Below are 19,001 nucleotides of genomic sequence, written 5' to 3' on the forward strand. Positions count from 1 at the left end.
TCAGATTTCTCCGGCCGCTCGCTCCCAGACGCAAAGCTTTCCGCCACTCCGGCGCAACCAAGCTGACTGGCGCACAGTGGATGATAAACATATCTGTTTTAATTGTTCTGGTATTGGACACATCGTTCATCATCGCCGCAACCACTGGTTGTCGCCTCCTCAGTGGTAGTCTCCGAGTCACTACCGCCAAGTGCCAGACAATTGTACTTTGTCGCCCTATATGCCAAACAGGAACATCAATGCCGACAGTGCTCCACCAAGATCCAGCTGCTCCCCCCGTCTTCGCAAGGTCGTAGGTCCCGTTCGCCTCTCGTTCACCGCTCTTCGTCCCCTTCTGCAACCGGTCGCTTCACCTCAGGAAACTAGGCGGTGCAGCTCCCGGAGGGAAAGCTGCAACTCCGATCTGGCCGACAAATCCTCTGTTAAACCTGCCTACACGTGGAAAATTACTGGACATTGAAGTTGATGACATTCCTGTCACATCTCTCATTGACACAGGAGCGTAGCTTTCAGTTATGAGCGCTGCTGTCCACCAAAGGCTCAAAAAGGTTCTGACGCCCGCCGTACAGTGCACCGTGCGAGTCGCCGATGGGAGTACTTCACCTGTTCTTGGAATGTGCACAGCACGTGTGACCATTGGGGGCTGTTATACCGTTGTTTTATTTATCGTCCTTGAGCACTGTCCGCACGACCTAATTCTCGGCCTCGACTTCCTTTCCAAACACTCTGCTCAAATTCACTGCTTCGCAGATGTTGTACAGTTTGATCTGCCGCTTCCTGCCGACGCAACAACTTGTGCTTCAAACCACTTATGTTCTGCTGAGTTTGCAAAGCTGTCTCCACAGGCGGCTACAAATGTCCTCCTGACGCTCTGTCCTCCCGTACCTGATGGCAAGTACGTCGTGTCGCCGCTTACTGACATGGTTTTGTCACACAATATTGCCCTACCGAGCACCTTAACCTGGATCCGCGAAAACTGCGCTCGTGTGCCCATCCTCAATTTCGGATTTTTGTCGCATGTGCTGCCACACGGAATCACCATAGCGCATATCACTCCTTTGGAAGAACTTGAGATTTCTTCTTTGACCTCTGAATCCTTCCTCAGTACCAACGCACCTTTGTCACCCGCCCCTTTCTACTCGACGCCTGCGGACGATGTTTGTAAGATGTTTGCCCCTGACTTTCCTTCTGAGCAAACAACAGCTCTCTGGCACCTCCTGTCATCTTATCGGGATATCTTTGATTTGGACGACCGTCCATTGGGCCACACATCAGTTATGCATCGCATCAACACCAGTGATGCCAGCCCCGTTCTAGGTGGCCATATCGTGTCTTCGCAACAGAAACGGCTATCATACAGAAAGAGGTAGACAGGATGGTTGGACAAGGACATCATTGAACCTTCCAGTAGCCTGTGGGCATCACCGGTTGTCTTAGTAAAGAAAAAAGACAACTCGTGGCACTTCTGCATTGATAACCATCACCTCAATAGGATAACAAAGACGGATGTTTATCACCTGCCTCGCATTGATGACGCTCTTGACTGCCTTTACGGATCCCAATATTTTTCATCAATTGACCTTTGCTTCGTCTATTGGCAGATTAGCGTCGATGAGACGGGCCACCAGAAAACTGCCTTCACTGCCTACCATTTCAAGTCATGCCCTTTGGATTATGCAATGTGCCAGCTACATTCGAGCGTATGATTGACTCTCTCTTGCGTGGCTTGAAGTGGTCTACATGCCTCAGTTACCTCGACAATGTGATTGTGTTTTCGCCGAACTTTGAGAGCCACGTACGGCACCTCACAACCATACTCTCCGTGTTTCGCAGGGCTGGCCTTCAGCTAAACTCCTCCAAGTGCCATTTCGGTCGCCGTGAAATTAACATGCGCAGCCATCTCGTAAACACCGCCGGAATTCAACCTGATCCACAGAAAGTTCACGCTGTGCAAAATTTTCCTGTACCTTGTTCAACAAACGATGTCCGTAGTTTTCTGGGCTTGTGCTCTTATTTCTGGTGATCTGTGAAAAATTTTGCCGCCATCGCTCACCCTCTCACTCACCTTCTTAAGGAAGATCTCTCTTTCTCTTGGGGACCACTGCAGGAGAAAGCCTTCTGTCTCTTCCCTCATTGAGCAGCTTACAACTTCCCCGATACTGTCACAGTTTGACCCTTCTGTACCCACTGAAGTACGTACTGATGCGAGTGATCATGGCATCGGCGCTGTCCTCGCTCAGTGTCAACAAGACCAAGACCGTGTCATCGCTTACGCCAGCAGCCTTCTTTCCACGCCCAAGCAAAAGTTACTCCATTACTTAGAGGGAATGTCTCACGCTCGTATGGGCGGTCGAGAAATTTCGACCATACCTTTTCGGTCGGAGCTTCTGCGTCGTAACCGATCATCACGCCCTCTGCTGGATCTCCTTTTTGAAGGACCCAACTGGAGGACTTGCACGTTGGGCATTGTGTCTACAGGAATATACATTTTCCATTATGTATAAGTCAGGGTGCCTGCATAAGGATGCTGACTGCCTGTCCCGCAATCCCATGGGTCAACTGGACGATACCGATGCAGACTCGGACATCAGTGTTCTATCCCTCTCCGGCTTCCTCCATATTGGCGACGAGCAACGCCAAGATCCTGTTCTTTGAACACTTAGGGAACGCCTGAGCTCCTCACCCATTGACCCATCCCTCTGGAGGTTCACCTTGCACGATGGAACTTAATACTGTCGTAGCGTGCGTACTGATGGCCCAGAGCTCCTCCTAGTCATTCCCAAGCACCTTCGACTGGCCGTGCTCCAGCAACTTCACGATGCTCCTACTGCTGGACATCTGGGCATCACTTGTACTTATGACCGCCTGCGGCACCGTTTTTTCTGGCGCGGCATTTATCGCTCTGTGCGCCGTTATGTCACTTGTTACGACCTGTGTCAGCGCCGGAAGATGCCTGCTATGCCTCCTGCTGGTTTGCTTCATCCAATTGATATCCCTACAGAGCCCTTCTTCCATGTGGGCCTCGACCTCCTTGGCCCCTTTTCAATTTCCATTAAAGGAAACAAATGGATTGCTGTATTAACAGATTATGTCATGAGATATGCCATCGCACGAGCGATGCCAACAAGCTGTGCTACAGATGTCACCGACTTCTTACTCTACCACGTCATCCTGCACCACGGTGCCCCTTGCCAGTTACTCACGGATCGCGGCCTCTACTTTCTATCGAAGGTCGTTGATGATCTGCTCTGCTCCTGTTCTACAGAACACTAGCTTGCTACTGTGTACCACCCTCAAACGAATGGCCTCACCGAGTGACTCAACCGCACACTAACTGAAATGCTGGCTGTGTACGTTTCTGACGATCACCGCGACTGGAACGTCGATTTACCATACATCACTTTCGCATACAACTCATCCCATCACAACACTGCCGAATTTTCGCCATTTTACCTTGTGTATGGTCGTGACCCCACCTTGCCCTTCGACATGTTGCTACCTTTAGCAGTACAATCACCTAGCACTGGTTACGCTCACGATGCTATTTTCTTAGCCGCTCAGGCCCGATAGGTCACCTGTCGTTGCCTCACAGTCTCGCAAGATTCTCAAAAGCGACGCTATGGCCTTCAGCACCGAGGCCGCCTTTTTTCACCTGGTTCCCTTGTCCTTCACTGGACGCCTTCACCTCTCGTCGGCTCATCGTAAAAACTACTTGCCCGTTATTCTAGTCTGTACCAGATCTTGTGTTAACTGTCCGACGTGACATACGAGATCACCCCAGTTGGTCAGCCTTCAGTGCCTCCCAACGTCACCAGCGATGTTGTTCACGTTGGCAGGCTCAAACCACATGACCCCCCATTAATTGAGGCTCTATAACTTGCACCAGGACGGAGCTAACCCTGCCGGGAGGGGATTGTTACGGTGAAGGGAAAAAAGAAGGCGACACTGACTAGAGGAAGACGAAGACTGCCTGTTGCCTGAACGCCATTTACACCAGTTGTAAATACTCTACATTATTTTACACTCGTGGGCCTGCTTTCTTCTTTCAACAATATTTCATTCGCTGTGCATTTTGCTAATCCCTCCCTTCTGATTGATTTTTTAATAAGATAAATGCTACTCCTTACTATTCAAACTGGATCAAGTTCTTTTCGTTTATTTTTTAGCATGCTTACTAGAGAGTGGAAGCATTGGGCGTGACTTTGGCAGCCTGTCTTGACATAAAACAAAGTTCTGTGTCACTCAGGAAATTTTGCAGAATTTGGAAATGTCAACTTATTAAACACCCTGTATTTGCCTTTAATGTCTGTCTAAGCATGTTGTTGCACTAATGGTGTGTTTACCTGTGAAAATAAAAACGCAGCTGCAGTAAACATGTCTTCAAAATGCTACTGCCTGGGAATGCACATGTCTGCAATGATCCTTGTTTGCACATATGCAAAGAAAGGGAGTGGACTAAAGCATTTTGGGCTCAATGGGTGGCGTGGACGTAGAGGAGGGATGAGAAATAATGTGCCAGAGATGAACCACTGTAGGGTTGCAGAAGAGGTTATCTCACACAAAGTTGCGCTTCATTCTTTTGAAGAAAAGAATGAGCACAGCAGCAGCACTGCCTTCTTTTGGGGGGAGCAAGAAACATGCCCGATGCATGCAAGCACTTTCAGCACTGTGACTCGACAGCATTGCACTCGCTGTGGAAGCCAGGGTTTGTCCCTCTGCAGTACAGGGTTGTGCAGCAATTGAGAATGCACAAACACAACGTAAAATTGACCTTGAAGCCACCATCACTTGGAACGAAACATTGAAAAGAGATGATGGAACATAGGTGGTTTAAATCAACCAGAAGTAATCAACAACTCTTGCGGCGCTGCATAATGGGATATGAATGCATAGAGTACTGGGAATTATGGCCACAGATGAGGAATCAACCACTTGTGGCTCTTTAATGTGCCATTCTTCTTCAGAAAACATTTAAAGAAATTTCTAAATGATTGTTTTCAATACAGCTAAAATTGCTTCAGGGATCTTTTGGTGAAACTACAGTGCTTGCACATTACTGCAAGCAATTCACAATTCCAGTGCTGAGCTGTTCCTGCATTTATTCTCCACTCGCTTTGGTGCTCTAAGGAAGCCAGACAGTGTTGTGTGTGGGCATGCAGGTGGAGGGATGGTGCCATCTCCGGGACCCCCCGGGGGCATGCGGCCCCCACCTGATCGTTCGGCACCGCCTCGCCCATACTACCAGGTGAGCCTCCAATTTTATAGCTGGGTGGGGGCCACATGCATCACATGCCTAAAAAGAGCTCTGGGCATAAAATTTCATACTGAGCTACTGCCACTGGTAGAACAGCTGAGACTCTGCATAGCCAAGTTGCAGTTCGAGCTGTATAACTAATTTTGTTAATGTTTCAGTGATTCAGCAGTAAACTACTTGAAAGGTTCCTAGAGAAATCTTGGCAGAAAACATCTTGCGACTTGGCATTTATCAACAGTATCCCACACAAAAGAAAGAAAAACAAAGACCAACCAATGTAGTTAGTAGACCAACAAAAGCACTGGCACTGTGAGACCAAGAGTATTGTAATGTTGCTCGTTATGTTTGTTTGAGGTAACACTTACATGGCGCGAAGACACTGAGACAGCATTAATCCCTTTCACTGTCGCCTCGCCTAGGTGTCCATTAAAGGATTACCCGCACGGGGAACTGCTCCACGCTCTGTTGTCACACATCGAGTTTCTCACTGTGTTACCTATAGGGAAATCTGGCACCACTGTCTATGGGAGTTTCCTAATGAGCGCTGTGCCATCACGGGAATGACGGTATAAGGGGGCTTGTGTTCACTGGTGTTGTACGAGGCTTCGTCTAAAACGGGGACATGACTACACAAGGTAATGCGCTCTTAAAATGAAATCTTCATTAAAAGTTTTTCTTTCACCCATAGTACACCTTTCAATGAAGTTTACTCACCTACAATGTAGAATCAAGCCATGAAAAGCAAGAACAGACAACAAACTGTTCCAAAGCGAGCGTGGACCTTGTAATCTGTCCTCCAACTTTAGCAGCCCGCTGATACTTTTTATGTTTCATATAATTGGACATCCTATCACAAGTCCCCACAATTGAACAAATAATGTTTTTTGTGTGATAATATGGCTAAAACAGCTCTTTACGTGCTGTTTTAGTAGGAAATTAATCATTTGACAGACGAAACGGTACTAGCCAGGCACATTTTCAAGGTGTCCTGGCTCTCCGAGGACGATGCTAATCCGAAGCCGCCAAATACTGGCGTTCTCATGCATACAACAGTGCAGCAGCACTAGATTTCCCTTTAGGTAATGTAGTGAGAAACTCTTGTGATGTCACGCAGTGACAAAAGCCCCTCTGCTTTTCCTTCATTCACATGTGCAGCACGGATGCAACGTCAGTGTTACCAGGCAGATTAAGCTCGCACACGTGTATGGGCATGAACATCAGACCATTGCCATGTGGGTCCTGGCCCACTATTCGAGAGAACATAATACAGAAGCAGGCATTTGTTCTATCAATGTGCAGTTTTGACAGTGGTGCGACACTGCCTAAATGATATTGCGCGACAGAAAAACGACACGGACTTGAGAGAAGACGACACACCAAGCGCAAACTTTGAACTAAGTTTATGGTGCCACTGCGTCGATTTTATACATGGCAGGCAGCATAGACCGCGCATGCACTTACAAGAAAGTGAACTGCGAATTCATGTAACATAGTTACGAGTCATGTGATGCCATGTCCAAGAAACTTAATTCTTTTTCTTTGAAAGCCAGAGATGGGAAGTTAAAACACGTATCACCCAATTTCGCGATCATCTGCGCTTCAGATATTTCACGGATGAGCTGCGTGCTGCCACAGGAAACAATCGTGCATTGATCCTCGAGGTTTCCATCCATGATCGCGATAGTGGATCGCCAAGAAACCACCAGAGCCGTTTTTTACATTGTTGCTGTGTTTGGGAGCCGATCATTGAGGCAATGCCCAGTTTGTCCAATATATTTCTTCCCACGTGAAAGCGGGAGGTTGTACACCACCTGGTGGACACACTCTACAAACTTTTTGCGGTGATGCTTTCTGCACTTATCGGAACGGACGGCATTTGAATCCGTCAGCCTGCAAAGCCTGCCGAGCTTGTTGGGAGCAGAAAAAACAACTCTTACATTTGCCCTTTGGGCCATCTTTTTCAAGTTTTGGGATATCCCGTGCATGTAAGGTATGACACTTACTTTAGGGCGTATGCCAGGAGGGGCATCGGCAACTGACTTCTGCGTGCTCCAGCACGCAGAAGTCAGTTGTCATTCTGCTGACGGCATGCGCGCGAGCTGTTTTAATGTCTCGTTTTGCACACCGCATGCTTTTGCGCACTGTGCACAAGAACACTTGACTAGCAGCATAAATCGTGCTACACGAACACTGAGGCAGAACAAGTGGATCGCAGAGCATGATCACGCACTGGAACACGCTAAAAAATGGCACAGTTTCGGTACCTGCGCACGTGACCGCACGACCGTGCGAACAAGTAGACGAAGTTGAAGTACATCTCGTTTGGTTCGGTGCGAAGTAAAACAAAAAACACGCAGACATTCTGTTCGTGTGTTTATTATTATTTCTCCAAATTTCAATTCGTCAATTCAAGCAACAGATCACACAAATAACAGATGGTGCCTTGAATAATTCTCGAAGTCACGTGTCACCACAAGCGACGCCACACTACGGACTCGAGTATGTAGGCTCAGGAATGCGAGTACGTCACCATTCGGCTTGGAGTGTAGCGGCTGTGAGGAGAAGGGAAAATGGTGTGCAGATTGAAATTTCAGACCTTTCCATGGCGCGTAGCGATATAATTCTTTGCAAACACGATCGTTGGTGCGCATTGTATGCTCTGTGCTTATCAGCTCAAAATGGCCAGCCCTGGTGAGGGGCCCTTTAAACAGTACGTAGTATGGATTAACAATTAGCCCAAACCATTGCTTTACTCTGTTGTTTTTGTTTTATGCCGTGGTGGCCTAGCAGCTTGACAGCGGCCTCAAACTTACTGAAGCTGCGAGTCAGCTTTTCAGCCAGCCCCCTCTTCTTGGCAAACACTTGCATGGCAGATTCCTTGTTGGCGTTGTATATTCTCTGTGCACAGGCGTGGCAGCGCTGCAGAAGTCGTAGGATGCTTTTCTCATTGCGGGTTACTGTTCTCGTCGCAACGATTGCATTCATGAGGCTGATGTAACGCGCAGTGCTGCTGCTGTCGGGCTTGCATCGCCCGTGCTGTCGCTTTTCGTCTTGTCCTCATGACTATCGTTAGGCGACACTTCGGCAACAACAGAGACAACAATGGCGAAAATTCGAACCTCGTAGCCGACATCTCTTTGCGGTCGCACCAGGGCTGCTGAGCAACTGCTTCGCATTCCAAATGCCACACCTTGTAGTCAACAGTAGATCCCTGTGACGTGCCAGCGCCGACTTCTTTGTGCCACGTTCGATAGCACGAACAATGTCCAATTTTTCTTGTATGCTGAGCATCCGGTGTTTTTTATCCAAGCCTCTGCATGACGCACGTCCTTATTTGCACAATGCTCTCGAGCACGGCGCTGAAATGATGTTGTGGCTTCACGCACAAATGCACAGGGCGCTTTGGGTCTGTTGTTGTGATGTTGAGGCTTGTTGTTCTGCCGGGACGTCCAACGGGGACAACGCACTGCTGTGATTGCACGACAAAAAGTGGAAACTCTACTTATTGCCACGTCACTATTTGTGCCAGCTACACCCTGATGGGGACAGACAATGACCGGGCCGCTCGAGAGTATGATCACGATAAAGAGAAGAAGAGAACGTTCTTTTGTGCTGGCCTGCATTCTGCACGTCCTTTTCAAGTACAATGCGGTACTGCGACTTGCCGCAATAAAGCCCGTGTCTTTGTGACCTGTGACACTGGTGGAGGTCCACATGCCACTACGCGCCGCTTGTTTGATGAAAGCTGTGCCTCCTTCGACGACAGCCATGCTGGCTGGCAAGTGAGCCCATCTAATCTACAATCCTGCTCACAGTCTCTAGCATGTTTTTCTTTGTGAGCAGCCGAAGTTTTACTGACATCGCCAGTGGTCGGTCTCCCAGCCCACGGTGGGGAAACTGAAAGCAGCGACTTCTGGGGGGAAGGTTGCAAGTCCTCAATTTGCCGAAAATCCCCCACTTTTGCCAAAAAAGGGCGACACCGACAAAACTGTGACTGCCTACCTCGCTGTAAGGATCGACACGCACAAAATGACGGCTATAGTCAACACCGGCGCGAACTTTTCTATAATGAGCGAGCCGCTGGCAGACAAACCCAAAGAAGTGAGAATGAAATGGACGGGTTCTTACATTCGAAACACTGGAGGCCAGATAATGACACCTACAGGCAAGTGAGAATGAAATGGACGGGTTCTTACATTCGAAACACTGGAGGCCAGATAATGACACCTACAGGCAAGAGTCACGATCGCTAACAAAGCTTTTGTTGCCACATTTGGGATTCTACCGGAGTGCTGCAAATCACTCGTATTCGGAATGAACTTCTTAAGGGGGGACCTGGGTCTCGAGCAATACCATTATTGATATTGTTGCTAGAAGAATGAAATTTGTAGTTAATATGTAATTTAATGTATTTGACGCAAATATGTAATTAGTTTTTCTCTGTATAATGAGAAAAATATTTTATACAACCTTTGCTGTTCCCATGTTTTGGGATGACTGGCAGAAAATGTTTTGCAGTAAGAAATGTAAAAGTTATGTGAACATATTCCTGAATGCTCAAGGATTGCAATAAGCATTGTCTCATGTTTCTATCTTTGTTCTATTCAAAGTTACAAAAGTTCTAAGTAGTAACTTGATATGCAATATAATTTTTTTTAACTTCTATATTTCAATATGTTTCAAGGTGGAGAAATGTAGTATTATATACTAATTGCACTCCCTGGGAGCCTTGCTATCAGATAAAGCAAAAGTTATTCAAATTGGATGATTAGGCAAGTAACTATTCCCCCGGAAAATTGCTGGTTACCGAAAGAAGTATGTTGAGAAAAGTGGAAAATGCTAGTCACCATGTGAAAAAAGCATTTTATTCTCCTGGCTGCATAAAATTGTCAGCCAATGGCTCAGAAGGCTCCAGGGGAATAATCTGGATGCGGATTTCCTCTCCCCCTCCGCTTTGTAGCTGCTTGAAAAGCTGCCGAGGACATTTGCTTTCTCTTCGCACTAACAACGTGACGACAGTCCTTTTCAGGGGGGACACTGCTGTTGATATAGTTACGTGTAGCTGAAGCCCAATGCTCTATACACTTTATTTACAGGGACACTAACAGAAGGCCAAAATGGCGACGCTATATCAAGCGGGCCCCCGTCGTCTTCCTCTTCCTCAGTGCAGCCACACTGTGGCGGCTGTTCCGTAGCATCACCCCCGGCAGTAGAAGCACCGTCCCGGTGCCTAATCTACACATCCGCGGTTAAAGGTGTGTGGTATGGCTTTAGTCTCGCCACGTGAACGATGTCACTTGCAGCCGACGATGACGCTGAGAAGTCGGCGGGGATGACTTCATACGTAACATCGGTCACTTGTCGCACCACACGGTATGGGCCAGTGTAGCGCGACAGCAGCTTTTCTGAAAGGCCCACATGTCGAATGGGTGACCAGAGAAGAAGCACCAGAGAACCCGGAGTAAAGTGCACGTCATGATGGTGGCAATCAAAGAGGCGTCTCTCATGCTCCTGTGAAGCCTCGAGACGGGTGCGGGCGAGCTGGCGCGCGTGGTCGGCGTGTGCGATCGCATCGCGGGCGTATTCAGTGGCTGAATGCTTGGCCGAGGGCAACAAAGTGTCTAAAGGCAACGCGAGTTCTTGGCCATATAGGAGATAGAATGGTGAATAGCCGGCGGTGTCGTCACGCGATGAATTATACGCGAACATCACATATGGTAAGTGATGATCCCAGTCGTGGTGGTCGGTCGCAACATACTTCGAAAGCATGTCGGTGATGGTCCGGTTGAGGCGCTCCGCGAGGCCGTTGGTGGGTGGTAGGACGTGCTCAACTTGTGCTTTGTCGAGCAGGAGCGGAGGATGTCCTCGACGACTGCCGACAGAAAGCTGCGGCCACGGTCAGTGAGTAATTGGTGCGGAGCACCGCGCACTAAAATGATGTCATAGAGCAGAAAGTCAGCAACATCAGTCGCGCAACTTGTTTGAAGGGCTCTGGTAATTGCGTACCACTTAGCGTAATCAGTAGCGACGGCGACCCATTTATTTCCGGAGCCCGAAAGAGGAAACGGTCCAAGAAGGTCTAGACCAACACGGAAAAAGGGTTCCGGTGGGATGTCGATTGGCTGCAGATATCCAGCTGGAGGTGTGGAGGGCTTCTGCCGGCGCTGACAGGGCTCACAAGCAGCAACGTAGCGCCGCACGGAGCGGGCGAGACCCGGCCAAAAGAATCGACGTCGTACACGGTCGTATGTGCGCGAGACGCCCAAGTGTTCAGCCAAGGGAGCGTGGTGAAGTTGTTGGAGGACAGTCGAACGCACGTGCGATGGAATTACGAGTAGAAGGTCAAGGCCATGTGGATCGAAATTGCGGCGGTATAATGTCCCCTCCTTAAGGAGAAACATCCGGAGAGAGGCGTCGCCAGGCGTTGACTCTAGACGGTCGATGAGGGCTTGTAATGAAGGATCGCGGCGTTGCTTGTTGCCGATTTCAAGCAACTGGGACACAGAGAAAACGCAAGCGATGGCGTCCGCATCAGTTGGTTCGTCGACGGGGTAGCGGGACAAACAATCGGCATCCTGGTGCAAGCGTTCCGTCTTATATACCACGGAGCAAGTATATTCTTGCAGGCGTAACGCCCAGCGAGCGAGTCGTCCCGTGAGGTCCTTAAGCGAGGATAGCCAGCAGAGCGCATGATGATCAGTGATGACACAGAAGGGGCATCCGTACAAGTATGGACAAAACTTCGCAACAGCCCACACAAGAGCGAGGCACTTGCGCTCTGTGATTGAATGATTGCGCTCGGCGGGTGATAGAAGTCGGCTGGCATGGGCTATAACGCGATCATGTCCACGTTGGCGTTGTGCTAACACTGCTCCTATGCCGTGACCACTGGCATCAGTTCGAACTTCTGTTGAGGCAGACGGGTCAAAGGGGGCCAGAATTGGAGGCGTGGTAAGGAGAGTAGTGAGCTGCGAAAAAGATGCGGCATGGTCAGGTCCCCAAGAAAATGGGGCGTCTTTCTTCAAGAGGTCGGTAAGGGGACGTGCGATGGTCGCAAAATCCTTCACAAAGCGTCGGAAATAAGAGCATAGCCCTACGAAACTACAAACATCCTTGGTAGACTTCGGAACAGGAAATTTTGTAACGGCGCGAATTTTGTCTGGATCGGGTCTCACGCCTCTGGCGTCCATGAGGTGTCCAAGGACGGTGATTTGGCGGCCAGCGAAGTGACATTTTGACGAGTTCAGCTTGAGACTGGCGTGGCGGAACGCGTCAAGAATCGCTGAAAGACGGTCTAGATGCGTGTCAAATGTGGACGAATAAATGATGACGTCGTCCAGATAGCACAAGCAGGTGGACCACTTGAACCCCTGAAGCAAAGAGTCCATCATTCATTCGAAGGTGGGGGGCACGTTACAGAGACCGAAAGGCATCACCTTGGACTGATAAAGGCCGTCAGGGGTAACAAATGCAGTCTTTTCTCTGTCCATGTAGTTGACGGATATCTGCCAGTAGCCGGACCGTAAGTCGATAGAAGAAAAATAGGTGGCACCGTACAGGCAGTCTAGAGCGTCATCAATACTTGGCAAAGGGTACACGTCCTTTTTTGTGATTTTGTTCAGGTGGCGATAATCTACACAAAAACGCCACGTTCCATCTTTCTTTTTGACAAGTATGACGGGAGAAGCCCAGGGACTACGAGTAGGCTCGATAATGTCCTTTGCAAGCATCTTTTTGACTTCTTGTTGGATAACAGCTCGTTCTGACATAGAAACACGATATCGACATTGGTGAATAGGGTTCGCATCGCCAGTATTTATGCGATGGGTCACGACGGACGTTTGACCTAAGGGTCGATTGTCAAAGTAAAAAATGTCGCGATAGCCTTCAAGAACGCAGCAAAGAGCTTCAGCTTGAGCAGGTGTTAAGTCAGAGGAAACCATCTTCTCAATGTCGACGTCAGTACCGTGCGATGACGTCGCGGTATGGGCTGAGCTGTGACGATCTTCCACTGTGAATGGCTCGATCTCATCATCCTACAAAGTGCTAAGTATAGCCAATGAAATCCCCTGAGGCAGAACTTGCGTGGTTAGCGCGAAATTGACAAGGGGAAGGCAGGTGCGGTTGCCAGTAATTGTCAGCACAGTGTGCGGCACGGTAACACCATGTGTAAGGATAACTGCCAGAATTGGTGCGACCACGTAATTACCATCAGGTACAGCTGGTGAGGAAAACAAGTCGACGTGTGTCACAGAGTGAGGCGGTAGGCGAATAAAATCCATGCAGCTCAAATGGCTTGGAGGCGGGTCCACAGGGCCGGCAAGAAGAGGCAAGTCAAGGCGAAGGGAGCCGCCAGAACAGTCAATGAGGGCAGAATGATTGGCAAGGAAATCCAGACCGAGAATGAGTTCGTGAGGGCAATGCTCGATGACGGTGAAGAGGACGGTGTGTCTGTCAGCAGTGGTGAGTCGGGCATAACACATGCCAACAATAGTGACAGTCCCTCTGTTGGCAACTTGTACAACTCTGTTCGGGGCGGGCGTCGGAACTTTCTTGAGCTGACGGCGAAGAGCAGCACTCGTACTGGACACATGCGCCCCGGTGTCAATCAACGCGCACACAGGGACATTGTTGACGAGAACGTTCAAAAGATTCTTGTTCGTGGGTAATGTGAAGTGAGGATTTCGTGCTAATGTCGTCATTGCAGCTTCACCTCCAGAAGCTTCACTGTGTAGTTTTCCGGTTAGGGGTGCGGCGAGTAGGTCGGAGAAGGAGCACAGCGTGACGGGGGCGAGCGAGATTGGCGGCGGGAGGGAGAAGGTGAGCGGGAATAGCGGAGTCGTGTCAAAGGTGTCGCAGGTTCAGATGATGGAGCGGGCATAGAGGGGGCGAAACAAAAGAATGCGCTAGAGGGGCGAGGGGAGTAATCAGAATAATAGCGCGTCGGAGAACTCCAGCGGCTGCGGCAGTGGCGAGCGACATGTCCAATGCGTCGGCAGTTAAAACAGATCGGCTTATCGTCCACGGTTCGCCATTCGGAGGGGTTGCGCTCTCCATAAGAGTAAGAAGGGCGTGGTGGGGCCGTGCGTGGAGAGAGAGGTTCCGAGCATACGGAACGAATGGAGTGCAGACCGACGTTGGACAACTCTTGACGGACAACGGCCTGGATCAAGGAGATTGTCACCGGAGAATGATCAGGTGACGGGAATGAAGGGGCCGCCGGTTTTGCCGCTTCAACCTCACGACGAATGATGTGGTTCAAGTTGTCACATCGCGACGGCCGGTGGAAGAGGTCCTCGCAGGATGACGTAGCAGCTGTGTTGGGAAGTCGCGTGATGTGCTGGGATACCCGGTGGCTTTTAGCATGCTCGAGACGGCGGCACTCCTTGAGGATCGTATCAATGCTGATGACGTTCGTCATCATCATCATCAGCAGCAGCAGCCTGGTTGCGCCCACTGCAGGGCAAAGGCCTCTCCCATGCTTCTCCAACAACCCCGGTCATGTACTAATTGTGGCCATGCCGTGCCTGCAAACTTCTTAATCTCATCCGCCCACCTAACTTTCTGCCGCCCCCTGCTACGCTTCCCTTCCCTTGGGATCCAGTCCGTAACCCTTAATGACCATCGGTTATCTTCCCTCCTCATTACATGTCCTGCCCATGCGCATTTCTTTTTCTTGATTTCAACTAAGATGTCATTAACTCGCGTTTGTTCCCTCACCCAATCTGCTCTTTTCTTATCCCTTAACGTTACACCTATCATTCTTCTTTCCATAGCTCGTTGTGTCGTCCTCAATTTGAGGAGAACCCTTTTCGTAAGCCTCCAGGTTTCTGCCTCGTAGGCGAGTACTGGTAAGACACAGCTATTATATACTTTTCTCTTGAGGGATAATGGCAACCTGCTGTTCATGATTTGGGAATGCCTGCCAAACGCACCCCAGCCCATTCTTATTCTTCTGATTATTTCCGTCTCATGATCCGGATCCGCCGTCACTACCTGCCCTAAGTAGATGTATTCCCTTACGACTTACAGTGCCTCGCTGCCTATTGTAAATTGCTGTTTTCTCCCGAGACTGTTAAGCATTACTTTAGTTTTCTGCAGATTAATTTTTAGACCCACTCTTCTGCTTTGCCTCTCCAGGTCAGTGAGCATGCATTGCAATTGGTCCCCTGAGTTACTAAGCAAGGCAATATCATCAGCGAATCGCAAGTTACTAAGGTATTCTCCATTAACTTTTATCCCCAATTCTTCCCAATCCAGGTCTCTGAATACCTCCTGTAAACATGCTGTGAATAGCATTGGAGATATCGTATCTCCCTGCCTGACGCCTTTCTTTATTGGGATTTTGTTGCTTGCTTTATGGAGGACTACGGTGGCTGTGGAGCCGCTATAGATATCTTCCAGTATTTTTACATATGGCTCATCTACACCCTGATTCCTTAATTGCTCCATGACTGCTGAGGTTTCGACTGAATCAAACGCTTTCTCGTAATCAATGAAAGCTATATATAAGGGTTGGTTATATTCTGCACATTTCTCTATCACTTGATTGATAGTGTGAATATGGTCTATTGTTGAGTAGCCTTTACGGAATCCTGCCTGGTCCTTTGGTTGACAGAAGTCTAAGGTGTTCCTGATTCTATTTGCAATTACCTTAGTAAATACTTTGTAGGCAACGGACAGTAAGCTGATCGGTCTATAATTTTTCAAGTGTTTGGCGTCCCCTTTCTTATGGATTAGGATTATGTTAGCGTTCTTCCATGATTCCGGTACGCTCGAGGTCATGAGGCATTGCGTATACAGGGTGGCCAGTTTCTCTAGAAGAATCTGTCCACCATCCTTCAACAAATCTGCTGTTACCTGATCCTCCCCAGCTGCCTTCCCCCTTTGCATATCTCCTAAGGCTTTCTTTACTTCTTCTGGCGTTACCTTCGGTATTTCGAATTCCTCTAGACTATTTTCTCTTCCATTATCGTCGTGGGTGCCACTGGTACTGTATAAATCTATAGAACTCCTCAGCCACTTGACCTATCTCATCCATATTTGTAGTGATATTGCCGGCTTTGTCTCTTAACGCATACATCTGATTCTTGCCAATTCCTAGTTTCTTCTTCACTGTTTTTAGGCTTCCTCCATTCCTGAGAGCATGTTCAATTCTATCCATATTATACTTCCTTATGTCAGCTGTCTTACGCTTGTTGATTAACTTCGAAAGTTCTCCCAGTTCTATTCTAGCTGTAGGGTTAGATGCTTTCATACATTGGCGTTTCTTGATCAGATCTTTCGTCTCCTGCGATAGTTTGCTGGTATCCTGCCTAACGGAGTTACCACAGACTTCCATTGCACACTCCTTAATGATGCCCACAAGATTGTCGTTCATTGCTTCAACACTAAGGTCCTCTTCCTGAGTTAAAGCTGAATACCTGTTCTGTAGCTTGATCTGGAATTCCTCTATTTTCCCTCTTACCGCTAACTCATTAATCGGCTTCTTATGTACCAGTTTCTTCCGTTCCCTCCTCAGGTCTAGGCTAATTCGAGTTCTTACCATCCTGTGGTCACTGCAGCGCACCTTGCCGAGCACGTCCACATCTTGTATGATGCCAGGGTTAGCGCAGAGTATGAAGTCTATTTCATTTCTAGTCTCGCCGTTCGGGCTCCTCCACGTCCACTTTCGGCTATCCCGCTTGCGGAAGAAGGTATTCATTATCCTCATATTATTCTGTTCCGCAAACTCTACTAATAACTCTCCCCTGCTATTCCTAGTGCCTATGCCATATTCGCCCACTGCCTTGTCTCCAGCCTGCTTCTTGCCTACCTTGGCATTAAAATCGCCCATTAGTATAGTGTATTTAGTTTTCACTCTACCCATCGCCGATTCCACGTCTTCATAGAAGCTTTCGACTTCCTGGTCATCATGATTGGATGTAGGGGCGTAGACCTGTACAATCTTCATTTTGTACCTCTTATTAAGTTTCACAAGAAGACCTGCCACCCTCTCGTTAATGCTATAGAATTCCTGTATGTTACCAGCTATATTCTTATTAACCAGGAATCCGACTCCTAGTTCTCTTCTCTCCGCTAAGCCCCGGTAGCACAGGACGTGCCTGCTTTTCAACACTGTATATGCTTCTTTTGGCCTCCTAACTTCACTGAGCCCTATTATATCTCATTTACTTCCCTCTAATTCCTCCAATAGCACTGCTAGACTCGCCTCACTAGATAACGTTCTAGCGTTAAACGTTGCCAGGTTCATATTCCAATGGCGGCCTGTCCGGAACCTCCTATGAACGGAACCTCCTATGAACGTTCGTAAGCACCACTAAATTGAAGGTGTCGTCAGCAGTGCCTTTGAGGACGTGATTAACCTTATCGTCCTCAGACATGGTCGGGTCAGCCTTGGCACAAAGGGCCAAGACATAGAGAATGTACGACACGTAGTACTCGGTCGACGTCTGCACACGTGTGGAAAGGGCTTTCTTGGCATTGACTTGGCGACCGAACGGATTGCCAAACAGGTCGCGGAGCTTTTCTTTGAAGAGATCCCAGCTCGAGATCTCCTCTTCATGAGTCTGGAACCATGCAAGTGGAGCTCCGTTGAGGTAAAAAAGAACGTTCGCAAGCATAATAGTCGGATCCCACCTGGGACTGGTGTTGACACGTTCGTATAAGCGGAGCCAGTCGTCAACATCAGGACTGCCAACTCCGTTGAAAACACTAGGATCCTGAGGGGGGGAAACGGCGACGTAGGTCGGGGCTGCAGGCGGAGACGGTTGTGTAGATGAAGTGCTGCCAGCAGGAGCCTAATTTGCACTGTCGCTGTTGCGACCGCTGCGCAGCTCCATGACGGGTATGGGGAACGTCCACCTCCACCAAATTAATGTTACGTGTATTTGAAGCCCAGTGCTATATGCACTTTATTTACAGGGACACTAACGAAAGGCCAAAATGGCGACGCTATATCAAGCGGGCCCCCATCGTCTTCCTCTACCTCAGTGCAGCCACACTGTGGCGGCTGTTCCGTAGCCATATTATTTTCATTTTTTCATCACTATTAATGAACTTTCCAACCATATTAAGATTTTTGTGCTGATTTCAAATATATAGTTCTTTTTCCAGAAGGGTTGAAATCTGGGCCAGTTGGTACATACTTGAACGAAAAAACCAGTCAAAAACACAAAGGACAAGAGGAGAAGTCAAGAGGAGGAGAAGAGGAGAGTCCAGTCGTCGTGATGTGAACTTCTCCTCTTGTCCTTTGTGTTTTTGACTGGTTTTTTCGTTCTTTTTCCAAAAGCACTGAGCACGTGTTGATGGGCGAGTTCGTTATACATGATTACAACGAAGGCGCCAAATAACACAACAGATGAAGGAAAGCAACACGGGACAACAAACGTGGTTGTCCCGTATAGCCTTCCTTCATCCGTTGTTATTTGGCGCCTTCATTGTAATTTTGCCAATAGGCCATTTACTTCTAAAGATAATTGAAAGTCATTGTTAATCATTTGCAGAAACATTAGAAATATAACCGTGCTATAAAAATTCATATTGGCACATGCCTAATACCTGAAAACATAAGGAACATAATGGTAGGAATACTTTTTTGATATAACTTACATTAGTAACTCTATAGCATTAACTTGCATAAGTAACTCTATCACTGTTCCAAATGTGGGTTCTGTACTGTTTGATCTAAAGCAGAACTGAAAAAAAAGTAAAGCATAATTTCCTAAATTTGTTCCTACCATTGTGT

The 19,001-nt window shown here is 48.3% G+C and overlaps 1 protein-coding gene across 4 annotated transcripts in view; it reads left to right on the forward strand.

The window, feature by feature from the left end:
• Bap60 (Brahma-associated protein 60) overlaps positions 1-19,001 on the forward strand; it is a 334,908-nt gene that overhangs the window by 65,289 nt on the left and 250,618 nt on the right. For all 4 annotated transcript variants that reach the window (XM_065439899.1, XM_065439898.1, XM_065439900.1 and 1 more), the window contains one exon: positions 5,160-5,245. In XM_065439899.1, coding sequence (XP_065295971.1) covers positions 5,160-5,245 — 86 coding nt within the window. The remainder of the gene's footprint in view (positions 1-5,159; positions 5,246-19,001) is intronic.

This window comes from Dermacentor albipictus, chromosome 1, assembly GCF_038994185.2.
Source record: "Dermacentor albipictus isolate Rhodes 1998 colony chromosome 1, USDA_Dalb.pri_finalv2, whole genome shotgun sequence".
Lineage (NCBI taxonomy): Eukaryota > Metazoa > Arthropoda > Arachnida > Ixodida > Ixodidae > Dermacentor > Dermacentor albipictus.